At 37.8% G+C, this 27,957-nt stretch overlaps 1 protein-coding gene across 1 annotated transcript; it reads left to right on the top strand.

Moving 5' to 3' along the window:
* The first annotated feature begins 9 nt into the window (after positions 1-9).
* Positions 10-27,295, top strand: LOC101159692 (GDNF family receptor alpha-4). The gene is made up of 8 exons (XM_004076416.4): positions 10-650; positions 12,083-12,349; positions 12,439-12,531; positions 12,620-12,989; positions 16,088-16,197; positions 16,685-16,819; positions 19,580-19,716; positions 22,502-27,295. The coding sequence occupies exons 1-8, from the start codon at positions 596-598 to the stop codon at positions 22,682-22,684; spliced, it is 1,350 nt and encodes a 449-aa protein (XP_004076464.1). The 5' UTR covers positions 10-595; the 3' UTR covers positions 22,685-27,295.
* Positions 27,296-27,957: the final 662 nt, after the last annotated feature.

The raw sequence follows: 27,957 nt of genomic DNA, 5'->3' as shown, positions 1-27,957 counted from the left end.
TATCGGGAAACCACGACGGTTTATTTGCTTTGCGCATCTCTTGTGATCATCAGGTTGATCCACTGGCTGATTCCGATACAACTAGTGTCTGCTAACGGGACTACAAGCCAGCTGCTCTCACGGGGGAAACATTTGAGCGTCACGTGGACACTCTCACATTATCCAGGGGCCAATCATTACATGTTCAGCAGCCTCTGCGCCTTGGACCTCGCTCTGGCTGGACAACTGTGGAGCTGCGCCAAACACGCAAGTGCGCCACCACACTTTGGAGTCTGCGCGTCTGGCTGTTCACGGAAGATTGATAATCTTTCCCGTTCAAGGACTTCAATTAGATTTTTATTAATTAAAACAATTTATAAATATTGTGAGTTATTAGAAAGGAAATCAATGGGACAACAAAATCGCGAGAACTTGAATCGCTCCGGTTCAGTTCTGTCAACTTTCCATAGACAGTCCTGAACTGTCTCGGTGCGCGCAGCAGCAGCAGCAGCAGCGGAGGAGGAAGAGGAGCAGGAGAAGACTGGATGAAGCAGGAGACGGGTCACTGAGTTGCAGCGAGCTGGGTGCGACTTCCCCATCACATCTCAACTCTCCAATGTATTCTGACAGAATGCTGATCATTGGAGTTCTGCTAAGTCTCTTCTCTCCAGGTAGGCATGTTTTATCTTTTTTAAATCATTTTGAGAGATTTTTTCTTCCAGTCTGGAAAACTCCATATTTGTCTGATTCCCCAAACTTAACCAGGAATCCCCACATCTGTTGTTGCATGGATACTGGAATTCTGATTTTTTTTTCTGCATTATCTACAAAAGTTGCAAATATATACTTAGATGACCTGACTTCCTAAAATGAAAATACTGTAGAATGTGGAGGATTACAAAGGATGAGGTGGAAAACAGATCTTAAATTTTACTTCTTTTTAGAAAAGTCTATCAAAAAAATCTTGGCACATCTTCTATTTTAAAAATGAATGACATTATGTCTTGATCTGCAGGCTCTCCCTGGAGTTTACTAGATATTTCATGGACACTAAAATATGTTCTCTTTGTGTTTCCCTTCAAATGTACATCAGCGGTTGATCAACTAAAAGGTTTAAAGTCTCCTGCTGACAACTTCTGAACTGTAACATGAGGGGTTCTCTGGGTGTCAGAGCTTTAGGAATCTTTGATGATCAGATGGAGATGGAGATATTTGACACTTCAGTGGATGCATTTGGATTCCTTCACGTTCACACGCTGATTCACGGTCCTCTGAATTGTGATTGAAGTCAGTAACGTGGAGGGGGCAAAGATGTCCCCGTCCAAAGAGGTGGAAAGCTCTCGTGCTCTGTGGTTATTGATAGCCAGTTACATCATTCACTAGATCAGTGTGTGTGTGTGTGAGCTCTTGCTAAGTGTTGTGGCTACTAATCTGCTGTTCGCCCAAGTTCATGAGGTGGTCTTCACATGATACAATAACAGCTAGTGTGCAGCACTATATGCAGTCCAGGCTCATCCGAATCCAAGGAAACTCAGATGCTGCCAGTTGGAACTGTTTGATGGAGATTTGTATCAGAAATGTGATAAATGCTTTCTTGTGAAATTTGGGCACCTGGCACACCACTTAGTGTGTCAAAGCTACCTGCCAGGCGTTCAGGTGGAATCACTCCAAAAAAATAAGTTTTTTTTTTTTTACTCAAAGTGCTAATTAATTGGGTTCTGAATCATTACACATGCAAATGAGACATTCTGTCGTTAGTTCTGCCATTACACCTGACTGCAAGATTAAAAAAAACTTTAAAAAGATAATGACTGTGCAATAAACAAGTTAAAATCTCTGTGCTGAGTTATTATAGTGTAATATGTTTTCGAGCTGCAGACAGTTTTTCTAGACTGTTAAGTGTTGGTATGATGACACTCTGTCTTGCTGTGGCTAATATATAAATAGGCATGCCCTCCATTTCAAGCAATGTTATTTTTTTCACTTTTAATGTCTCTGACGTTGTTTTGCTCTGTGACCTCCACAATGGCGGGGGAAAACCTTCTTCCCAGCATGTCTGTCAACAGAACTGAGGAAAACAAGCAGGCATTTGTTAAAAGCTCAACATCTGCTGCTGGACTTCACTGGCTGTTGAAATACGCGAGCTGTTTGGCCTAAAAATATAATTTTTTACATTTCAAGTGAGAGTCATTGACGTTTTTCCTAAAAGTGTTGTGAAGTGGTATTAAAAGTGAAGAAAAAAACATGAGACCTTGATAATCTTTAAAAACAAAATAACAAAAACAGAAAAAAAACTAGTGTTGTGAAATGACACCTACCTGACTTTGACTCATAGCTGACAGACCTCTGTGGATTAACTCAGAAGTCCCAGTGCAGAATACAACTGCTAATTGAGTGTTGCTATTTTGGTGCCTCATTAATTGGACTTGATTGAGCCGTAACAACGGTTGTCATAGATTTATTATAGCTCATTTAGAGCCTGTGTTAAGTTACACAGGTCCTCAATGGACTGACAAACTTGGCCATTTTCTTTGCGACTAATTTTCCTCACTATGTCTGACTCTATCTGCTCCATTTTCTTACCACCAAGTATTTTTTCCCCTCTCTTAATGCTAAGAAGCAGTACTTACGCGGCCTATGCATGTAACAGTGTTTTGTTTGGGATGACTGCACAGAAAACATTCAATGGCAGTAGTCCCAATAAGCATTATTTTGAAAAAAAAAGGGAACAGAAAACCTTTTTCTGGCTGTTTCAGTTTCATTACAGAAAGCTAATGATTTTAATTAGAATCCTCCAATCAAGTATAACTCCAAAGTACATCAGCATGATACCTGATTACTCTCTGTCAAGCTCATTAAAACAAGTTTCTTGAACGCTAATTTGTGTCACTTATCAGTCACTGCAGCGACTTCAGCATCCTGCATGGAGTCGCTCAAACCAAAATGTCCAGACCGATGGAAGCTGTCAGTGTTTGCGTGCAGCCAAGAAAATGTTTGGCACAATAAAATTTCGGCCTGCACTCAGCAGCAGCAGTAGGTAGAAGCCTGAAATATTCCCTCCCGTTCCAGACTCCCTGAGTGGCTGATGCGTTGAGCATGGAGTGCTGTGGGGGAGGGTCCTGTGTGAAGTGAGTGACACACCTCATTAGGTGAGACATTAGCCATGTACGAGGTGCACTGTGTCAGAACATGAAGGGAGGATTTCTGCACCCACTTCTTAAGGAGTTGCTACCGGATTGATCAAGATTTGCAGCAATTTACGATTAAAGCTGTAAACCTTCAGTTATTTTTCTTCCCCTTGTTGGGCATGCATAACATTTGTTCAAAAAGATGAGAGCTACTGTCTCCTCTTTTTGGGGTGTATGTATAAACTTTATAATATCTCTAAAAAGACCAGTCTCTGTCAAACCCGGCACACTAACAACACCTTCTATTTTTTTTGTTTAAAACATTAATTTCAAGATTTTTACAATGTATTCTGTCGGAGTGTCTACACCTGTTATAACGGTAAACAAGTTTGGGATCAAGTTTAAGGATTTTAAACTTTCTTTTGTAAAAATTGAAAAAATTGTAAAATTGTAAAAAAAAAAAATGAAGTCCTGAAGCTTTTATGCACGGTGCTAGACTGTCCATTGACTCTATATGTGACTCCTCCCCCTTGGCGTTCCAAACAGGAAGTACCCAAAGCTCCAAGAAGATAAATTCCCATAGACGTCTATAGAGAAATAAACAGTTATTACTCAGTCATTTTATTTGTCAGAACAACCATTCTTGCTCTACTACCTGTTTTTGGTAATCCTAATTATTTTTTCAAGTGATTGGTTATAAACTGATGCCTCAGTAAAAGAATGTTGATCATTTGAAAAGTTTGAATGATAGATTCTTCAGAGCCCACTTCAAGTGGTAGGGGTGTGGACTTCCAACGAACTCACTCCTGATTGGAGAGAGTGGTTGCCATAGATACGATGACTCAGACCAACTCGGACCAATCACCGCTTACTGACGCTGTTTGGCTACAAGATAGTGGCGTCCGTATTGCAGACTTCATTTCGTCGGAGGTGGATGAAAACCTTTTTCCATGAGTGACATCACACTCGCTCAGTCCAGGTCTCATACGCAGTCAATGGGATGTACTCCTCCAGTGACTGCGTAGCTCCAGCAACCCTGTGACCCTGAACAGGAAACGAATGAGCTTTTATTGTGTCAACAGAAAGAGCAGTGGTCAACAAAAGAGTCAGATTTCGTTATGGAAGTTATGGAAATGATAGTAAAATGCCAAGAGAGCATAAAGATAGAGGTCATTTTTAGTGCTTCATTAGTCAGTTAATTTATAAACTGTTAGGATTTGTTTAGATGTCGACTTTTTTAATATGTAAGTCTAGAATAAAATGTTATGTTTTTAATATACCAGTAAAACTATGTGTTTTCACAAAAGGACAAAGTCCAGATAATAGCTTTCTTGACACGGCCTTGATAGCCGTTTGAGTTGAGTTTGATTCATTTCTCAACACAGAATTATTGCTGCTATGAAGGTTTGAAAGGTTTCATGTCTGTACTGACTTGTCTTTGGGTATTTTGAAAAATTTTCTCTGGATTTAAATGTTTCCAGAAACTGCTGGAATCTTTTAGTATTGGACATATATACAGATATAGTAGTAATAAATGTGTTTTTATGGTGTTAGAATCAGTTCAGTTGTTTTGATGAATTGGTATTAAAGCAACAGCTTGATAGTTCACCAGTTGGAGAGGGTATCACTGCCAAAATATTTGATTAAATCATTTAGATTTATGAGGTAATTATATGATTCATCATGGTTTAATTTATTATCCTGTCATTTTAATTGTCATTCGAAAAAAAACATTTCTTTACTTGAATTTGTTTTCTATACAGCTGAAATGAAGAAGGCTAAACATTTATTATCAAAATTAAGAGCTATTGTATAAAAAAACAGACAGGAAATGTATTCGTCAGAAAAATGTTACAAGGTCGTTTAAAGGAAAAAGGATCCATGGAGTTTATGAATGGAAATCACAGATTTTTTAATTCTTTTTGTTTTTATTTTTTTGTAAATTTCAGTTCAATTCTTGCATTTGCTAACAAAGCCTTATTTGCTAAAATTCAAGTTTTGTATCTCAAAATTATTAACTGTCATAGTGACTGTTCATATAAATGACAGATAACTTTACTACTTGGGTAAGGATTTAGAAAAAAAAGGCAAAGAGGAGTAAACTTATTTATAATAATTTGTCAGATGTAACTTTGCTAAGATGGGGAAGCACGACTGCTCTCCAGTCAAAGATGCCTCAAAAATGCTAGTTTATGTAGGAGAAAAAAATGTGCATAACATTTTGAAAAGGTTTGAAGGTGCGTTTTCTGTCAGGAATGGTTTTTCCTGCAGAGTCGCCATATGGAACAACTGCAACTAGAAGCAGTGACTGTCAGGCTCCCACTGAGGAAGAGAAATGTGAGGTGAGGGCCGCTTTTCACGTTCATTTGTGTGGAACTCCTGTGTGATTTCAGTTCGTCCATCTGCTCCAGTCTATAAATGACTGTGAAGGGGTCTCGATAAAGCTAGATGTGTAACCATGTCGAAAGGTGCTATTACAAGTGGACAACAATGTTCCTACAACATCCTGCCTTTTAAAGAGTGGTGTAAACGCACTTGGAGAGGACTGCAAACAAAGAAAAACATCGAGCTTTAGCCACACCTGAATAATTCCATCAGGAAAACGGCATCTAGAGTGGATTCATATCCACCTGAACATGAAAACAAAAAAACTGTTCACGTCTTCAAAACCGTTTTACGGTTATGCGTGTTAAAATCATGACATGCTCTCAAAGATAGCTGAAGCACAACCACCACTGAACCAGAAGAGCTTGATGCAAACAGGGATTTTCAGATTAAAACACTTTGACACAGAAAAAAAGGTTTTTGTGTGTGGTTGCATTTCCAATAAGAAACCATTTTCACCCTGCAGGATGGAGAGGTGGTGCTTTAGGGAATCATCCTTAAGGATAAGAAAGCTTTAGACTCCAAATGCTCTGTCACTACTTGTTTTCTTATTTTTCTTATTGCCAGATGGATAAATTTCCATATTAGCTGTCAATTTCTTTAAGAAAAAGTATTCATGGACAAGGATGCAGGAGAAAAAAAAATCAACTGAGATACAAAGAAAACATAAGCATTTCAAGGCTTTTGAAGTACATAAAGAAGTCAAGAGTTTAAAACACATAGCTTTGACGGTTGAGTTAATGGGTTGTGCTCTCTGCTGGAGTAGTTGTCCTTTAGCTGCTCATTGAAGAAAGGTTGTTTTTTTGGCTCTGGTTTACAGTCATCAAGAAACCACATCACCTACAACAGATGTGTCAGTTTAAATGTGGAGTGGATTGCTGTCATAACGCCAGATGTCAGCAGGATTTTACAAATTCAGCATATGTAAATGTGTAACACGAGAAATGCACAGTGGCAATAATAATGCATGAGACCTCTGTGCATCAGCACACCACTGCCTATTTCAGCATGTTTTATTATTTATTTCGATGTCATTCCAGGCCTCCGTACCTTGTACTAAATTGTTTGTACAAAATACAAATTTATTTGCACAAAATGCTAACTTGTACCCACAAAATGCTAATAAAGTATTAATTTGTGACCACTGAATTGCATTTTCTGAGCACAAAAACCCTAACTTGTGCACACAAGATACTAATTTATTTACACAAAAAGCTAACCTGTGCACACAAGTTACTAATTCATGCACATAAAGTGCTAACTTGTGCACACAAAACGGCAACTTACTCATAAAAAATACTAATAAAATGTTAATTTGTGGCCACAGAATAGCAGTTTGAGTGCACAAAATGCTAATTTGTCTGCACAAGATAATAATTTGTACCCTAAAATACTCACTTGTGCGCACAAATGCTAATAAAATGCTAATTTGTGACCAAAAAAGAGTAGTTTTTTGCGCACAAATACAAATTTGTGTGCACAAAAAGCTAATTTGAGGGAACTGTTTATTTATTTATTTTTTTAGGTCATGTCTAGGGCTTTTTGTTGTGCAGCTCGTATGTTCTTTTAGACTTTTTGTTTGTTATGTGATACATAAACTACAATTGTTTGATTGTCACTTCTGATTGTAATTCTAAAATCCTCCAAGAAAAAAAGTGTGTAACCTTTTGGGTGTTATCTGCGTATGAAAGCTTCCTTGAAAAAAGGCTATGCTTAATTGTGATAAATTGGTCAATTAAAAAAGCTCTCATGGTGGTTTTTGCCATTGGGCTTCCTTTGAAAATACTGGGCAGGAAGTAATAACATTGTGTGACACAATTTGGATGAATTTTCATCACAGTTGGTTAATTATTATTGTTATTTTTTAATTTTCAGAAGAAACTATTGTTAAAAAAAAGTTGTTACTTTAAACATCTATCTTTTGTGTCCTCCTGCTCATATAAATAAAAATTTTAACAAAAATGAGAGACACTGCCTTTCCCATCATTAACCCTAACAAGCGCTGGTTAATCAGGTGTCACTATGAAATGTTTTTGGTTTCCGCAAGTCACACAGAAATGCATCATACATAATGCAATAATGTTTTTGGTTGAGATAAAAGCAAGCGTGAAATATTGTCATTTCAAAAATCCACCGGATCAGGCTAATTTCCTGCCTGAGAGATCGAGTGAGCAGCTCAATTGAGAAGCCGATCTATGTTGGCTAATTGGTTATCTGTTTTCTCTCTCTGATTAAAGAGTGTTTTTGGTGTTTATATCATGTTCTAGTGGCATTTTTCAGATGATGGAGGACAAATATAAAGAAAATTAAGCTTAAACTTGCATTTCTGAGTTTGTTTATTCAAATCATTGTGAATCAAGATGAGATGGGAAAAAATGCTGTTTGAAAAAGTTGTGATGTAGCCACAAGATCCCTGCTCCGAGCTCTCAGCAATGGTGAGGGGAAGGGGGCGGGGTTGCTCCAGTGAAAATGGTCCTGCCCACAACACAGAGGCATACTTCTTATAAACACATGCCACTCTGCAGAGACTATGTCCTAGAAAATGGGCGACAGTGGCTCAGGTGGTTGAGCGGGTCGTCCAATGATCGAAGGGTTGGCGGTTCGATCCCCGCTCCCACCAGCCAAAATGTCGTTGTGTCCTTGGGCAAGACACTTCACCCTCCCTGCCTCCAGTGTGGCTCCACTGGTGTGTGGATGTGTATGAATGATCCCAGTGATGGTCAGAGGGGCCGTAGGCGCGAAATGGCAGCCACGCCTCTGTCAGTCTGCCCCAGGGCAGCTGTGGCTACAACCATAGCCTACCATCACCAAGTATGAATGAGGAGTGAATGAAAAATGGACATAATGTAAGCGCTTTGGGTGTCTTGAAAAGCGCAGATAAATCCAATCCATTATTATTATTAAAATGACACCGTTTTAAAAAAAATAAATTATTTAAGCTAAAAACAGCATAATTAAAGGACCACTAAAAAACACTTTTAATAAAAAGAACAAAAGATGATGGGAGTGGGACTTTAAAAAAATGTAAATATTTAAAAGCTTTGTTTGATTGTGAATGAACAGTTGCAGGAAAGGTTTTATTCTGGGTTGATTTTGATCAACTTTAGTTGTGTTTATATTCATTTTGATCTTGAAATTATTTGTCAGATCTTGGGTATTGATGAGTAACAAAGGCTTTGGTTGTAAATTCTTAAACATTAATTTTAAAAACATTCAAATTTGAAAGCACAAACTTATTTCACGTCCATGAGAGGTGATGCAACCACTTTGACTACACTGGAGATGAATGAGCACAAATAGTAACAAGTAGTTGTTGGCAAGTTTCTCTTTTTGCTCCATTTTTTCTTTTTTTTTTATTGCTTCGCTGCAATTTCCTTCTCCAGTCTGTGACTTCCTGTCGACAAGTCTCTGCTGTCACAAAGCCTGAGCACATTTCATATCATCATCACACTTTTACACCACAGTCTCCACTCCAGTTAAATTACTGCCCAACAATCTGGACACTCCGCGGCCCATCCCACGTGTTTGAAAAGGAGTTTGCAGAAAAGTGTTGCTCCATGTGAACATCGGCCGTGTGTGTGGTGACGTTAATTCTCATCAGCTCTGCCTCACAAATTCTATTAATCACTCCAGCGAGAAATCAATAGAGTGTATTACGACACACATATCACAGTAATTCATCTCCGTTTTCAGTGTTTTTTCCTTTTTGTTTTCTTTTTTCTCCAGCCCTGTGTTTGTCCTTTACCTTCACATCAGGTTGCAAATGCCGAAAAATGAGCTTTTTGTTTTATGATCCTTTTCCCCTTGTTCATCAACACAAGTGTTGATTGAAAAAAATTCGACAGAGCTGCAGACTCGACAGTATCTATGGTTGTACGATGATTTCATTCATGAACATTCAGTGCTCATGGGAGTGTGGATGAGCAGTGAAAAGCTTTCATAACCTTAAAATGTGTGATCGTCTTGATTCATCAGCGGTTAAGCCTCAGGGGGAAAACACTGAGAAAGAATAATAAAGATGATGTTCAGTGCCCAAACAACAGATTATGTGAAGCTTGTTTAAACTGCAGCTGAACACTGTGGGATTTAACACGTTGGCGTAATTATGAAAATCCTGTGCCTGGCAGACAGACAGGTGATCATCTCTGCTATACATCCTGGGGTGCTGTGACTGTGAATCACCACTCTGTTTGATCTCCCCCCCCCCACCACCTCCTATGGAGTCACTGCGGTAGCTTTGGAAGTTTTCCTGCAGCGACGATGAAGCGCGGCTTCTGTTTATGATATATCTCATACCAAGGTGAGACGCGGACCTCAAGCAGTGCCTGAGATTGCAAAACATGCAGCAGCAGAATTGTATGGCAGCCGAGCTTTGCAGCGCCTCTCAGCAGGTGCTTAATCGAAGTGTGTGACAAATCTAACACAATTGTGTGTGTCTGCATATGAGCTTGTGTGATATACAGTATGGGTTTCTATCTTGAGGTATCTAAGGATAAGACATGTATTTTTTAATAGGCGGTATTCATTAAGTCTCTTTATTTTTCAGATCTTAACACCTTTCTGTCTTTCCCCGCAAATGCCGTGTTACAGAAAAAATGAATATGATGAAGTGGGAAAATTGTTTGCACAGTGTCAACCCCAACTACTTGCTAAGTCTGGAATCATTGTGCACATGTAATTTGTGGGAACAATTATGTGTCATGTTGGAGAAAATTAATTTCCTCTCCATCAGAACCATTTTTTTTTTAGCTTTTAGTTTTTTTTTTTTTTCCCTTTGTCTGCCTCGGGCTGTTTGGGTCTTCCCGCATTGTGCTTCTCATAGAGAAAAAAAGTCAACATTAGGAAACGATTAGCAGTTTTCCCATCATTCCAGTCAGAAATGTATCGATGAAAAGTCTTTATCGCAGAGGACACAGAGTTAGCTTTCAGAATAGCACATTTGTAGGAGAAGAGACACATTTAGAGCGCCACATTTGACCTGTGTTCATGTGATCATCATTTTGCATATGGACACATTAACTTCAGGTCATGGCATGTGTTTTTCCAGGACTAGCAGCTGCTGCATTCCAACGGGAGGTGGGGTGGTGTGGGGAAAGCATTGTGTGAAAGCAACATTGGAAACCAAAATAACATTTATTGCTTGGAAATGTTGAATTTCCTCAGAGAGCGCCTGACATTGGTGTAAACCTTGCTCCCCGTGGATGGTCTCTTTGCTGCAAATGGCTTTGCCCCCAGCTGTTCAAATGGCTAAAATCCTTAAAGTATTTTTTTATGTAACAGCATTATGGGAAGGTTTTCACATGTGTTTTTTTCTTTTATTTTTTAGCTTAAATAATAAAGTTGCTAGGTCTATTTTTCTGAATTTGCCAGAAAAGTTTTGTGAATATAAATGAGATTTTTGCATATCTAAAAACCACTGAACACTTGCCTGTAAGAAACAATTTACCAATATAGTGTGTAAAATGAGGTTTGACAGAATAGTAAAAGGTTCAGTTAACGCAGTGAGGTAAACACAAAAAAAAACACAAAAAAACAGAGAAATTCATCTGCTGTGGAAACATGTCAGAAACACGTAGAACGTGGTGATACCCGGCTTTCTGTTTGGATTTTAACATTAGAATAAACCATAAAAGTTTTTTTAAGTTATTGACCCATATAAACAGATACTATAGCTCATGCAGAATTACTGTCTAAATCTTCAAAATTGTTTTTATTTTTGTTGTTTCTGTTGTAAAGATGAGTAAACAAAAAAACTAAACAAGTAAATATATAAAACAGTTCTATTGTGGTTTTTACATCGGACTCAATCCTGAAACAACAAAGAATTAATGATAATTTAGAAAACAAAGGGGGGCACCATAGGTAATGTAATGAGTATAATGAGTTGAAAATCCTACAGAGTTACAGAAAGTCATTAAAAAAAGTGGAGATTGACTTAAGAAATACAAGACAGCCCTTAAAATTTGCACTGTGATCATCTTTTGATCTATTACATGAGTTTCGCCTGTGTTTGTTTTTTTTTTTTTTTTAATTTTTATGTTGATTATGCCAAAAAAAAAGACCTGAGTTATTTTCTAGTACATAGTTTCTGGAGAGCGGCAGTAACTGAATAGAAATTCGACTCTGAGTTGTGGCCGCCCCCCTTCCCCTCTCAGTTGCTGAAAGCTCTCTGTTCTCACACCGCTTTGTTAGAATTACAACCTGCTACAGCACATAGGTTCCTAGGCATACTTTGGAAGTGAATCAACTGTCAGTGGAAGAATATGGACATTATTTTGGATGCCTTTTGATTGGAACGAGTTTGATGCAAAAACGTCTCAATCATCATCAATGGAAAAATACAAAAAAATAGTTTGGTAATGTCTGGTAAGAGTTTTAACATGTAACATACTGTAATCTGTCTAAATAATCATTTATTTCATTTCATCGTCTTTGTAGTACGATGAAATGAAATAAACGTTAGTTCAGCTCTTTAGACTGCACTCCTCTTGCTATTTTGTCTAAATTAATTTAAAGGATAAGTCCATTTAAGGGCTAAAGTGAATGCTGAAGCTTTCTTCCCATGACTTCCACCTCTGCTTTTCCTTCAGGTAGTCTTGCAGTGTCTCCATCCTTGGACTGTCTAGAGGCAGAGCAGAGGTGCCTCCAGGACCAGTCCTGCATGGGACTTTATCAGCTGTTGGAGTACTGCTCGGCGGAGGAAGCAGTGGCACCTCTCGGTCCAGATGCTCGCTTGGAGTGCCTGGAGGCTCAGAGCTCACTGCAGCATTATCGCCCACTTCAAGTTTGCAAGTGTCAGCGTGGCTCTCGCAGGGAGGAACACTGCCTCAGGGTCTACTGGACTGTGAGGTTCGGAGGTGGGTGAAAAACTGGCATGTGCCGAGCAGCGGGCTCTTTAAAAATCAACTCCAAAGTCTATGTGGTCTTTTTGTGCCCTTTGCTTTAGTGTATGAAGAGTACGAGGTGTCACCGTATGAGGAACTGGAATTAAATCTGCTGAGAAACATTGAGATGTATCGAATGGCCTCCATTGTTTCAGGTAGATCTAATAAAGTTCGGATTTTGCTTTTCATATTCCCACATCTGCATGACTTTGTGTTTTTTCTTCTGCTGCACTTCTCCAAAAGCATCCTCTCTGTCCGTGGATGGGCAAAACCAGTGTTTGAAGGCAGCACAGAACTGTGGGCTGTTCGAGAAATGCGGCTCACTGCGGTCAGAATATGTTGTTGCCTGCACCAAGCCGGTAACACAAACTGACAACAGCTGTAACCGCCAGAAATGCCACAAAGCTCTGCGGCGCTTCCTGGAGCGTGTCCCAGAGGAGTACAGCTTTGCTTTGCTCTTCTGTCCCTGCACTGACACTCTGTGTGGGGAGCGCCGGAGGAAAACCATCGTCCCGTCATGCTCCTATGAGGAGAACCAGAGAGGCGAGGAAAGAGTTGTGAAGCCCAACTGCCTCAGCCTACAGAACTACTGCTCCAGAGATGAGCTGTGTAGGTAAGATCGCTGTGAGTGGCATGAAATGTGACCTTTTTAAGACCAGAACTCATTTGGGACTGAATATATTCAGTGCAGCTGTTGAGGAATTTTCTCCAAACTTCCTACAAAAGTAGATCCACGCTGGCTTCCCTGCTTCTATTGGTTCTCGCATAAAAGGGTTCCAAAACTCACTCAGCATGTCCTGGCCTCCAGGCTTCTGCCCAGAAGGCCACAGTAAGCTTCTAAAGAGAGGAGCTGAGCCACTTCAGCTGTTTCTTCTTATCCTGAAGTCTTTGCCACAGAGAGGTGAGAACATAGGTTGACTAATAAGTGCAGAGCTCAGCTGTGGTAGATAACCAAACTAAAAGGTACAACTTTGGTCCCGAAGCTGAACTGTACTTACTATGTAAAGTACTTTTCAAGTAGAAAAAGCTTTTTAAGGTCAACTTTGATTGCACAAACGGCAATAAAAAAGTCAAAAAGATTCAAAAAAAGGGTTAAAATATGTATTTGCTAATAAAAGCAAAGCAATATTTAAAAAATATCAGGTATGCCTTCTTTATTCAAGCATAACGAAAAGTAATTAAGTGAGGGTGGGCTTTGAAAGGGATAACATTTCTAACTCTGTCATACAAACTAAGTTAGAATATTTTTGTTGGTAAAAACATTTACATTGTTTATGGCCTAAATGGGAAAGCTTAGCTCATTCTAACTATGAGATGCATTGACTGCTCTTTTAATGTCACTTTGAGAAAGAAAATTGATTATTTTGCTTTGCATTAGTCAATTTTTCTTTAATATTTTCAGATGTTTTGCTTGGTAAAATAACTTCAATGATCAGCCATCAGAACAGCTGTCATTTATTTTTAGATTATTGATGACTAATGGGTTGATTCATCTTTTTCGGCTCTGTGGCAAACTGTTTCATCATTTTTCTCCCGCTTTTCATAGATCTCCAACGTGATTATGTTTACTGAAGTCTAGCCTGTGTTGAAATGTTAAAATTGGTAAATAGGTGAAAAAGCACATCGAGAACCCATCCTGATTTTCTGAAATTCAGCTCTTTCCATTAAGCAGCATGAGTTCACTTATCGAAGCCAGAAATGCAGATAATTTCTTTATGTACGTTTTTAATCCTTTTGTCAAAGTTAATTACCTTAAATTTGAAAAATGGAATGGAATTTCCTTTCAGATTAGTTTACTCCGTGAAAGTCCCATTCAGATCATAGTTTCTAACCCATTTTTAAAACGTCCCCGGTGATCTTTTGATTATTATTATGCCTTTTTTTTGTTGCCAAAATCAGAAAACCTATGTCATTTTCTAGAACATAGTTTCTGCAAAATGGCAGGAGTTCATTAGAAATTCACCTCCAGATGGGTGGAGCAACTGAGAGACTGAGAGATCTCTGTTTACACGCAAGCATACAGCCCCTTACAATGAACGATTTCGGAGCTACCAGCCGTACAGTTTGAAGCTTAACCAAGGAAAACGAAGACGTTCGTGTATCTATTTGTGTCCAAGTGGATGCATCAGAGTGGAACGCAGCAGAGAGCTTGTGGCCTGCTAACTGTAGCTATTACGTCACAACTAAAATCTGTTTTTTAAACTGCATTTTTTCATCTGCTTCTTATTTACAACAACTTGAAAAAAGAAATACTCAGAAATTCAATTTTAAGCTCAATTTTCTTAATCGTCAGTAGTCTCAGAACTCACGAGTGAGTTATTTAATCACGTCAGCTGTTTACAGTGAATTAGGAATAACCCCCCCCCCCCCCCCCCCATTAGCATTGTTTTCAATCAGAATTTAGCGTAAAGGTTTCAAAAAGTTTTCTCATTGTTTTGACCTTGTCTTTGCCTTGTTGTGGATTTTTTCATTTTTTTTGTCTCTACATATTTGATTATTGATCATTTTAAAACATAATAACAATTTGACCTCAATTTTTGCAATAGAAAAAAAATGACTAAATTTACCACTCGGAATTGATCTTTTTGGACAGTTTCAGATTTTGTTTCAATTATTGTGTTATATGATCAAAAAGAAATCTGTAAAAAAAAAGCTGTGGTTATACTCAAAAGATGATTGTCAAGTGTTGTCAAAAAAACGTTTTAAAGATATATATATATATATAAAACAAATTATAAAGTAGGAGGATAAGGGTTGATATATGTCCAGTATCACAAAAAAAATGCCACAGAAACATGTAAAAAAAAAACAATTTTCATTACAGTGGGTCTTCAAGGCCATGAAGATGTTTTAAAAATGTAAAATTTCACTTTCAAATGTAAAGTGAAGGACTGTCTGCTCCTAATAAAGGGTTAAAAGCAACCCCAATTGAAGTACAGTTTCTTTCAGGTGCTGTTAGTCATTCGCTTTATTATTTACTTAAATGAAGTGAAGCTTCACAACAAAGCAGCCAAAGCTCCCCGTACAATGATGCATTGTTAAAATATGAAAAGACTAATTCATAAAAAATGTGTCACGGTCAAGAGTAGGTTTCCAGTTCAGGAGCTGGGAGTTACTTGAAAAACAAAAACGATGAGCCAAAAGGCTGTTCTGGGCACAAAATGATAAAACGGAGATTGAACCAAAACAAAAACCCTCAAAGACTCACAATAAGAAAGCCCACATAGGAAAATCGGGTCACTCTGCACCACTGGGATTGATACACAGCAGGAAAGCTGGTAAGCACAATTCAGAAGGGAGAAAAATATATCACACCTGAGATTCACAATCTAACAAGAAATAAACTAAAAAAGAAAAAGATCAACATACAAGACGGCATGACAGACTTTTTTATTCTTCACAGTGAAAACTCCATCCTGACAGGATGTCAGCAACTTAAACAAATCAGAGATTAAAAAAAAATCTAACTTTATGAGAACATTTTAAAAAATTAATAAGAGCTGCATGCATTGTCCACACAACAGAATTACATTTCTGCAGGACACAATGAGGAGAAGGGCAGCAGGGAAGACAGAGACACTGCTCTTCTGTTTGTCTTCTATAAATAATGGCAGTATAACATGTTTTTATAACATATTAATTTTAAGATCTTGTTGATACAATAAACCTCTCATCATGTTTTGTGCATTGTTTCATGTGTGTGTGTGTCAGATCCAGATTTGCTGATTTCCAACACAACTGCCAGGCTTCCTCCTTCTCTGCCTCTGGCTGTGTGAGAGAAAGCCGAGTCGTGTGTCTGAAGGCCTACGCTGGACTCATAGGTGATTGCAGCAACACAAAAACTGATTTTTTCTTTTTGATATAAATAGGAAACACTAAAAAAAATCATTTATATAGTTTGTATATTTGCATCCTGCCTGCATTTGGTTTATTTGTTGCACAAAATGGAGGTAAGCTCTTGGGAGAAACGAGGGGTCACTTGTCAAAAGCTGTTGCTTTGGGGATTCAGTCAAAAACGGTTTTAAACCTGATTCAAAAACAGCATTTTCAGCAATTCAACAGAAAGGTGCAGGTAATATTGTTTTCTGCTGTTTCCCACCCTCCAAAAGTAATTTTGTGTGCCTACAATTATAAATATTGAGAGCTGGAAAAGTGCTGAATCTGGATCTTTAGGCTTTCTAACATTGTTTGCAGACTGTCTCGACTTTTGATCAAGGTGCGATCTCAAAGTCAAGTTAAAGTGATGTGTGCTTTGAGGCGACTTTTAGGATTGCACTTGCAGTTTGACTTTCCTGTGTGTATGAACAGGAACCATAATGACGCCCAACTATGTGAGCAACAGCAGCACAGAGGTGTCGCAGTGGTGCACGTGTGAAGGCAGCGGGAACGAGTGGCAGAGCTGTCAGCGCATCCTGCAGATGTTTAGCAACAACCTGTGTCTGCGTGAGTAAGATGCGTCGAGGCTGGAAACAGGCTCAGATCAGATGTGCCTTCACAATAAAATGCTATAAACCATACATTTTGACAAAATTTAAAAGCCCTTCTGCAATTATATGTCCAGCTATTTTAAAAGAGTTTCAGTTTTTAGCCAAAAACAAAAATACGGTGTTATTTTCCAGGGCAAAGTTTCTGCCGAGTTTCAGTAGTTTTAGAAATGTGCATCTGTGTTGTGGATCGTTGTCGCAGAGCAGCACCGCCTCCCTTTTCCCATTATGGAGCATAGCAGGGAGCTTTTGGTCCGCCCATTGTACCACAAATACAATTTTTTTCCAGCAGCATTTTTTCATCTGCTCCTGATTCACAAGGATTTTAATAAAGAAATACTCCGAAATGCCATTTTGATCTTAATTTTCTTAATATATATCCTCCATCATCAGAAAAATGTTACAAGAATATTTTCAAAACTCCAAAAACAGTATTTGCATTTGGAATGGGTCTTTAAAAGAAAGTAAGGGATTATCACTAAAAAAACACATTCAGCTAAAAATCACCCAGAATACACACAAGTGTGTTTAAAATTTAATTCTCCAGATGGATAATTTTGGTATTTTGGTCCATTTGTCCTTCATCGGCATCTTTGGCAAACAGGGCAGTAGATTGACATGCTGATCATTTTGACTACATAAATCTTTGCTGACAATCTGCTCTCTGTGTCAACATAATAACAGAGGAAATGTTATCTTTTAGCTGTCAGATGTGAATATTATCTAAATTAACGTTGAGATGCTGATCTAACAAAGCACTTTATAATTTGCAGTGATACAGAATTCAAATGAGGAGGGTCGTAATTGGGGATCGAGCAAGTGAATCGCTGAACCGTAATGTTTTTCTTCTAAATATATGCATAGCAGGAGACGCCTTTCCCTGGTGTCTGGCTGCTTGCCAAATATGAATGTGATTTTCAAGCTCTGTGGAGTCAATGAATACTTTGAACAACTCTAATAAACATAATGTGGATTCTCGTTGACTCGTCGCCAAAAAATGGAGCCTGAAAAGGTCGTCCTCGTTTTGCAAAACAGAGAAAGCTGACTTAGAGTTTTTTAACTGGGGCTACACCTACAATATACTAAAAAACAACAATGAAAACATGTTGCACAGTCACATGATGTGTGAACTGTATAGGTTACACAATATATTTATAATAAAAAAACTTTCACCTAATTTATGATTTAAGGTTTGTAAACCATTTTGGAAATGTTATTTAAACCAATGTGGAGATGTAAAAAAGCTCCTTGGATCTTCAAAAAAGATTTTATTCATTCATTTATTTTTGTTTGGGTTATTTGAACATAAAAGCAAGTTTATTCAATTTTTTACAATTTAATATTAAAATGTTATTGGCCAAGACATTTTTTAATACTTAGATATAGATAGATGAATTTATTAGTAACCTCCAATAGAACCAAACAACATATTTTTTTGACAAAAATTTATTTTATATAAAGTTATTTTTGTCATTAAAGACACGTTTTGCTGTTTTTAGCCAAAATCAAAAAACCTGTGTCGTTTTCTAGGACATAGTTTCTGTAAAGCGGCAAAAGCTCAATAAAACTTTCTTCTAAGTTGTGGGTTGGACTGTTGGAACGGAGTACGCCTGCCCCCACTTCCCATCATCCATGTGTTTACATTCTCCTGCTAGCTTGCAGCCCCTCACAACCCCAACTAGGGCTGCACTATGTCAGGATAAACTTGCGATATGCAATATGAGTGATCAATATTGTGATAATGATATAATTTGCGGTAGATAAACAAATAGCAAAACAACCAAAAACATCATTCCCATTTGATTGCAACAGTTTAAAATTTATACTCCAAATGACCCTCGTCGCGGTAGGATGCAAATATCTAACATAAAAGGGCTCATCTGATTGGTCAACAACGTGGAAGGGTCCATCCGATTGGTCAAATGCATGAATGGATTTATTTGATTCGTTAAATGCTTCAAACTGCCATAAGATTGTTTTAGCACATTTAAGGTAACCATTTATTGCGATTTTTGCTGATTTTTGCGATATGCATATTGCACAGCTTGATATCGCGATAACGATAAATTTGCAGCATATTATTCAGCCCTAACCCCAACCTAACATTACTGGTGCAACAAAAATGGCGAGCAATATCGGACCTATCCAGCTGTACAGTTTTGATCCAGATACCAGCTCAGGCGAGGAAAACAAAGACGCACATGGATCTATTTGTCTGCAAGTGGCTGCATCACAATGGAGCGGAGCAGGGAGATCATGTCCCGCCAATTGTAGCTTGTATGTGACGACTATAAGATTTTTCCAATGGCATTTTTGCATCGGCTCCTGATTCACCACAACTTGAATAAAGAAATTCCCTAAAATTTCTTTATATACGTCCTTCATCATTAGAAAATGCCACCAGAACATGTTAAAAACACAATTCTAATTGGAGTGGGTATTTAAGTTTGAGCATAAATTTTGGAAAATTGAAAGTTATTTTCTTGCTACTATTGAATATTATTTTGTTTAAAAAGATTTCTGCCTTAGTAAACAGAAAATACACTGGAGGCCTGGAGAAAATGCACAGATAAATACATGTAAATGTTAAAGTGATGCAAAGGCAAGAGTTAAAGCCATGTTTTTCTGCAGCATCAAAGATGCCCTAAAGTTTAAATGCGAGCACTGACAGTTTCACCCAGTTTACAAATGATGGAGTTACCTGGCAATCTCCTTTCAGGCAATGCCATCAGCTCCATGGGGATCTCTGCACCTCCTCTGGTGGAACAAACCCTTGCGCCAGTATCTCAGCTCCCTCCACATGTTTTCCAGGAGAGCGACCATGTCAGAGAGAACACAGTCACAGAATTGAACAGTGTAAGTACTTCTTCCCCCGGCTCAGTCTCTTTTTGTATGCCATGCACATTCTTCAGCTGACTTTACATCAGGCAATAACACCAGCAGATCTCCTGGACTGTCAAAACCTTTTCTGTAATCTCAGATTAATTTTTGTTGCTATCCTGTCTGTGCAGTAGAGGAGGATTAGTTTTTAGTGAGTTAGACTTACACTTCATTTTCAAGTATACTCCATACTCATGCCTGTAATCCTCCTCATACTAAACATCAACTCACTCCAGTCAGAAGCTCTTATACAGTTTATGCATTCTAACTGAAAACTAGAGGTGTAACGATTCATTTTAATAATGATTCGATTAAAATCATAATTTGTGGTTGATGATACGATTCCTACTCGATATTGGTTCATTTTGAACAATTCGATTCACTGGCCTAAAATGGATCCGGGACATCTTTAGCCAGAACTTCAACCAGTGTGACTCAAACAGTGCAGGTGACGTTTTTTTAGATTCCTTGTATTTCTTTCAAGATAATCGACTGTAAATTAAATATGTGCAAACAAGTACACAAGAATGAATGAAAACCGTTTTGTTTTTCCACATCAAAATAATCCAAACTGAACATTCTAGCACACTGCATGGTCATGTGTCTTTGCTAAATTCAAAGTGTGTCCACACATTGAACTGGAATGATGGCATGATCATTTCTTGCTGACATCACATGTGAGTTGTCCACTGTGTTGGTTGTTGTTACATTATAGTAAATAATCACCCCTATTGAAAACAGTTGGATTATTTCTCATGGGTGCAGTAAAGTGAACATTGCAATGTAACAGTTCCACCTTTATATTGTGCTAACAAGTGTAACAGGAAAAAAGCATATTGAGAATATTAAAAAAACATATATATTTTTGTATTTCTGGTCTGTGCGTAAAAACAATAAGAGTTAAAATATTTAAATTATGTTTCATGCTCTCAAACATAATGGGCAGCTGTAGTGCAGTGGTAGGACAGTTGATTTTTATATATATTTAGGTCCAGGCTTTTTTATCTCACCTTCATCACCATGAAACACATCTGCACGATGCCCAGCAGCTCTTTACATTGGAATTTTGGACATCATATATTTGTGTTGTTGGTGTTACCCAGGGGTCCCCAAATCCAGACCTCGAGGGCCGCTGTCCTACATATTGTTCAACCAACCTGCCATTGAAGCTCCTTATTAGCTAAACACACCTGATCAGCAGCAAATAAGGCAGGGTTTCTGGAAAACCAGCAGGACCCCAGCCCTGGAGGTCTGGATTTGGGGACCCCTGGTGTTACCAAACGGCTGGACTGGTAGCCATTTTGTTGATGAGAAAATGCTAAAATATCTTATAAATGAGGAATAAAAAAACAGCAAAAGATTAAGGAGGTGTTTCCAGAACTCTTGAAGAAGATCAGCTGAGCATGTCCGCTCTGCGGTCACATCGCAAGTTCAAATATCCTGCGACCTGGAAATGTGTTTAGTGCTACAACAGCTGGAGACACAGCTACATTTTTTTTATCAAATATTTTTGATTAATGAGTGGATAAATCACACAACGTGTGACCTTTCATAAAAAAGGGACAAAGTAAAGAGTTGAAAAGTGGACACAAGTGTGGAGCAATGTCCCATTTGGGAAAATTGTTTGAAATAACCGCAATATATCTTATTTATTTATCAATTTAATTTACATATGTAAAAATATTTTAAAATCCACTTCAATCATCTTTTGATCTATTTTAAAGTGTTCCTAGTGATCTTTTAATGAATATTATGCTGTGTTTAACCAAAACCAGAAAACCTGACATATTCTAGGACATAGTTTCTGCAGAGCCGCAGTAGGTAATTAAAAATTCACCTTAGAGTTGTGGTTATTATATTATATTATATTATATTATATTATATTATATTATATTATATTATATTATATTATATTATATTATATTATATTATATTATATTATATTATATTATATTATATTATATTATATTATATTATATTATATTATATTATATTATATTATATTATATTATATTATATTATATTATATTATATTATATTATAGTATTGATACCTTTATAATAACCTTGCCCCCCTTCCCGTCACCCATCCGTTTACATGATCTCATGCTAGCCTACAACTACTCACACCCCCAACTTAACATCATTGGTGCAACAAATAGGCGAGCAATATCTGAGCTTTGAGCCAGATGCCAGCACGGACGAGGAACATAAAGACGTACACGGATTATTTGTCCACAAGTGGATGCATTAAAATGGAGCGAAGCGCCTATTATATTTTCTAAATAACAAATAAGCTCCTGATTCACAATTCTTATAGAACTACTCAGAAATGCTATTTTAAGCTTAATCTTCCTTATACATATGTCCTTCATCATCTAAAAAATGACACAAGAACATGTTAAAAACATAATTTTTTCCTGACTTGGTTTTAAGCCTTATAATAACCATTTTGTCGGCTCTTTTTAGTACAGGTTTTTGACATTTTTTTTACACTTAAAACATGCAGGATGGGAAGATTTGCTTATAGTTTTCAAACTGATGTACACTAAATTCCTCCCACACAGACACATTCATCAGTAAGTTCTACATCTTTGTTTGAAAACTTTATTTCTCCATTTTTTCCTTTTTGCTGTATGACACTAAAACATTCTCACATGTGGTAAACTGCAATGTTGATTTTTTTTTATCCTTCCTGACCTCCCCTCCACGCTTCACTGCTCATTTTAATTAGAGGAATCACTCTTTGGCTGCTTTTATAGATGGAGGACAGCGATGAAGAGGAGCCAGAGGAGGACGCAAGGGATGAATTCAACATCATTCCGCCATATTCGGAAAAGGACTCCAACACTGAGTCTGGTGCCAGAGGAAGTCAACGGGGAGCAGCTAACCGAGTAGTACCTGTGCTGCCTTTACTTCTCCTGCCATCTCTTATCCTGAGCTGAAGCCCCAATCTTATTCTCGGCTTACATTGTCCACCCGCTGCTGCTGTCAAACGCATCCCAGAGTGAACCACAGGGGACAGTTCTAAGGAAGATGCTTACGAAATCGACCTTTTCTCACTCATAATACTTTAGACGGCATCTCAGCCTAATTTTTTATGTACCTATTTCCATTGGAACCTCTGTAGGATCCTTCAGTGTTTTTGCTCAATTCATCGCCAGTGAAAAGAAGACAACAACACTAGCACGTACGTGAGCGCATGGGTGAATTGAGACATGCTGTCTGGGCAAATACTCAATCTAGAGTCAGCTTCACACTCAAAGTACATCCCCTCTTTCATGAAAAAGCTCATTGCCCGAGGCTACTCTCACTATACATGCTTCCATAACTGTACCCATCTACTCTGCTGCAACCAGGCACGAGCAAGGCTTTTGATTTCTATTTCATGACTCATGTCACATCCGTTTTTTCGGCTGCGCCTTCAGCTCCTCTTCTCCCTCTGACATGCTTCGGCTGAGCATCACAATCCACTTTACGATGAGGTAATAAAAAAGTAAGCCACAGTTAAAGTGTTTTGAAAAAAGAAATAAATAAGAGACACTTGAAGTTGCTCAATTTGACAAAAAAAAAAAAAAACTGTAGATGGCAAAGATTAGATTGGTTCTTCTCACTTGGTGCACCAAAAAGTCAGTCTTCTTCTGTCCCTTTTGTTAACACAGCACTTAATATTATTCCTGCCACATCAAATGGCTAGGAACTCAACCATGGGCAAAAGCAATGAAATCAAATTCCATTGTTGAAACAGCTCAGAGAGAAAAGCCACATAAGCAATTACAACACAATTCAAATTGCTCGGCATGCCGAGGTAGGTCTGGAGTAAGGCTCGCGGGAAAAAAAGGCAATTTATTGCTGTCATACCCTCTCCATTCTTTATCCTCAGGAGATCTGTATTTAGTGCTCCTTCGCCATCATGTACTTTAGATATTTTGTGAGTGAGACAGCGATGGGGACGAACACAGGAGACTGCAAAGCCTGCTGGCTGCTCTGATCATTGAGCAGCACATTGAGCCATTATCTCTGCCTGAAATATCTTTTGCTGATGTAAATGTTTTTTTTTACTCTTATGGCTCATTTTCCTGTGAAATTAAGGAGCTGCAGGGTTGGAGGTGAGGGGAAAATACAGCAAATTTCTTTTTTTTCTTTTTTTTTGCAGAGAGATAAACTTGGCCAATGTAATAGCGAGTTTGCAAAATTACTCAGTATGAACTCTGCAGAGACAGTTATTTATTTAATTTTTTTACTTTTAATTCATTATGGGCATATCTTCATGATTTCTTTTTTCCCATGAGGCATTATAAAATATCATCGTTTTAAATTCAGTTGGGAAACTGGTCATCATATAGTTCATTTTTCTTTCTTTACATCACAGTTTAACATGACCAAACTGATATTGATCAACAGTGTGATGACAGAAATACTGCACTGACCTGCCTGAGTCCGGGTCTTTTCTACTTCAAAGTTTCTCCAAGTCAAGGCAGGACTTTGATGGGATGTTGGAAGGTTAGCAGATTTGCACTGACTGTTACAAACGTCTTGGTAAAGTGACATCATGCTGTTTTTTCCTTCCCCCCTTCATCATGGAACAGCTCCAACGCGAAAGAGGAACAGTCACTTGACATTTGTGAAATGTGGCTTCAAATTTACACACCGTCATAACAAAACATAAAATCACTCTTGGAGGATGTTAAAATATTCTGTTCTATTTATGGCAAAAGGTAAACAAAGCTGTAAAAAGTAAAAAAAAAGACTTTTTTGAACACTACAACATTCTGTTTTTGCGGGGTGTTTCCACCTGAAAATAAGAAGCATGTAAATAGTTGTAATTATATGTGATGTGTATTTAATGCCTTTGCAAATGTGGAACAAACTGCATTACTGTAAATAGTCTGACCATCAAAAGCGTTTTCTGACCTGTTGGCTGGTTTGCAGGGAAAATGGCGCTGACGATGCTTTAGCTGACAAACTGTCAGTTAAAGCCGATGTTAGGGGTTAAGAAACTCATTTAAGAAGGTTATCCAACATGTGGCAAAACACGCTCTCAGTCTGCCGGGTCTAAAATTTGAAGCAAGAGCAAATAAAGTGGAAGGCTATAAAAGCTAGACAAAGAAAAATGACTCTCTAGACAGAAAAAAAACAAATGCATATTGAAGATAATGCAGCAAAAGAAATGGCAAACAAATGAAAGAAAAAGAAGTCTCCTCGTGAGAGACGTGTGAGAAATCAGCTGAATGAAATAGGACTTAGATGCAGAAAAAGCCAAATCCAAACCATCAGTTACAGCTGAGCAAAAGAAAACAAGGTTTTATTGCTCTACAGCTGGAGTTCAAGGATGACTGGATCAAAGAAGGATTAAGGAATGAGTCTGCAAAGATCATGCTGGAACTCAAGTTTAGTCAACAACCATGAAGTATTGGAAGATGAGTGTGCAGAGAAAAACTGGAAATGCTCAGAGACGTTGATGGTATGGGGTTACTGGCTGCTTAAAGCTATGTTCGCACCGGGCATGTTTAGCATGTTCACACTGGACTGTTACTAGCCAATTCTAGCACATGTCCACCACCTACAGTTGGAAGAGGCTTTGTGTGAAATATCGAAGTGGTGCAACTCTCACAAGTCTTGCTCCAGGCTTTTTCTTTAACAAGTCTATTCCAATGTATGAAAGAGTTGGTGTCGTATATTTCCGGCCGGACACAAACCACAATTATTAATTTCCTCTCCGTGATCAATTTTCAAACACTTGGAACTTCTGTGAATCAAAAAGGACGTCATCCATAAGTCACTACCAAATCCTAGTCTCTGATTGGTCAAAGTTCGACCTGGTTCAATAGCTGTGCATATCGTACATAGAGCCTGAAAATGGTCTTAAAAAAGTGCTAGTTACGCGTTTACACAAGAGTTTTGAACGCAGTAGCTCAAAACACGCATTTACGCGCTTTTATATTGACTTTTCATTGGAAGTGTTAAGGGAGGTGTGAACGTAGCTGAAACCTGAAACGTGACTTTTCATTGGAAGTGGTCGCTTGAATGTGCATTGCAGACGACGGTGTGAACGTGGCTTACGGAGGTCACATATCTTACAAGAAGAGTTTGGTTCTGCTGGACATCTTCTTTTGATCCCTTTTGACCGGTGTTTTCCCCTCAGCAGTTTCTTAACTACATGCTCAATATGGAGGAATTGCACCAAGTCTTTTTTGCATATTGTGCGGATCACATAAACATTGTTATTACAAAGAAATTATAATAATTTGGCCATATTTGATTGATTTAAGTTATTTCCAAATATTACAATCCCATGTTTTTGGTTTTTGCTTAATTTGATGTTTGTATTTCATTCTTTTTATACCAGAGGATAAATAGAACAGACTGATGACCGATCAATAATAATACTGTTAATTTTCAGATTGAATGTACATTATGCCACAGCAATCTCAACTTCTCAACAACATGTCAATTCAAAGACAGCAGCATCAAACAGTCTGTACCTCCGCTCCGGTGGACTTTTATTTTGAAAGAAACGTATACCCAGGTTTCCTTCTAAATAGTTGCTTGAAATGGTTGCAATATCTTTTATTGCTTTTTAAAAAAAAACTTTAGCCATACTTGTTACTATTCATGGAACAAAAACAAAAACTATACGTGTGCTGGGGTGAAAAAAAAGGATTTATCCAATTGAATTGATTGTCACCAAGAATTTGCAATATGGAGCAATTAAATCTGTGAACATATTTTTTATAAGATATTTATTGCGGGGGTTTTTTGTGTGCAAAATTTGCTTTCCTTTTAGTTTATAATGCACAAATTCATAATTTTATCAATGGGAATTTCACCTTTGTCCATTTAATCTCACCAGTTTATGTAAAAACTGTTTCCATGACTAAAAAACATTAATCTTAGAATGAAAATTTGACGAATCAAATCGTGTTGAATCCTAAATCTAATCAAACTGTTGACTTCAGATTCAAGATTAAATACCCTTAAGTGAAAAAGAAAAATTACAAAGTAAATAATGCAGGTAATATAACAAAGTTGTAAAAAATTAAAGCAACTAACATCCTCCAAGAGGGTAAATATTTACCGAGCTAAGATGTTTGTCCCCAGAGCCAATTGGCATTGAAAATTACCACTGACATGTCTCCATGGTGGAGCAACACTAACGTGGTGCTACAATGAGTCATGAAGCATCAAGTGAACAGCATCCTTTCAAAAAGTGTGTGTGCCATATCAATTCTTCTCTGGCCTTAATGATTTATTATGATTTAAATGTATTTTTACATTTCAGTAAATCTGTTTATATTTATAAGAAATAAAACTACGTTATGGGGCGTTTAGGGGAAAAGGAAGCTCGTAAAAATAAAACTTTAATGAAACACTAAATGCTTCGTAAATCAGGCAGCTTGTATTCTGTTTCATGATTGTGGTGAAACTGTGTACAGTATTATTTCTCATGCTGAACCACTTGTGAAAACTGAATAATTCTGACACTGATGTGAAATAGTTGTGTACCTTTGTGCCATAGCAGAAATAACATTGTTTGAAGGAATAAAAGTCAAAAAGGACATTTTCGTGTAAAAAGAAAAGTCTGCTGTTGATGGACACCAGAAACGTTCTTGTTATCTTATTTTGATTCATGTTTTATGGCAAAACAAGCAGTTTCAACACAAATTGGAGGCTTAACAAATCCGAAAATTAAACGCATGCGGATAATCGTTTATCAATTTTGATTAAACTGGTTTTAAACTAATAAGTCGCCAGTTGTGCCCCTTGGTTTAGCCTCACCAGGAAAGGAGTTTGCACTCTTATTTTATGATTTATTTCTGACTGACAAAAGCGATTACAGAGTCTTCAAGCTTGTACACCCCGACCGATGTTGCTGTGGCATGAACAAGCTCCAGCAGAATGACTTTTTGCAACAAAAAAAAAATAAACAATTGAAAGGGGTGACAGACTCTGACATCAGCCAGCACTTTAATTAACAAACTTACAGCAAGAGGGCTCCGGGTCTTTGTTTTTTAAGTTCAGACTCAACCATCTGTCAGCGAAGAGGAGTTACATCCCCGGAGGACAAGGATCTTCTTCATTTTGCTTTTTTACATCTCAGAGCTGAGAGATGCAACCAAGCTCTCAACATGGTTTTACTCATCTTGCTCCAGTCGTTACCACTCAGAATCATAGCTAAATACTCTTTTCACATATCTGCAGCTAATGCTGCCAAAGC

The sequence above is a fragment of the Oryzias latipes genome, chromosome 14, assembly GCF_002234675.1.
Source record: "Oryzias latipes chromosome 14, ASM223467v1".
Classification (NCBI taxonomy): domain Eukaryota; kingdom Metazoa; phylum Chordata; class Actinopteri; order Beloniformes; family Adrianichthyidae; genus Oryzias; species Oryzias latipes.
This window is presented reverse-complemented; position numbering and strand designations above follow the sequence as displayed.

Bases quoted from the DNA above. Each gene is read 5' to 3' on its own strand.
- LOC101159692 (XM_004076416.4), top strand. From the start codon at position 596: ATGTATTCTGACAGAATGCTGATCATTGGAGTTCTGCTAAGTCTCTTC. The intron at 12,350-12,438 runs GTGGGTGAAAAA...CCTTTGCTTTAG, and splicing joins CTGGACTGTGAGGTTCGGAG to TGTATGAAGAGTACGAGGTG. The intron at 16,820-19,579 runs GTGAGTAAGATG...ATCTCCTTTCAG, and splicing joins TAGCAACAACCTGTGTCTGC to GCAATGCCATCAGCTCCATG.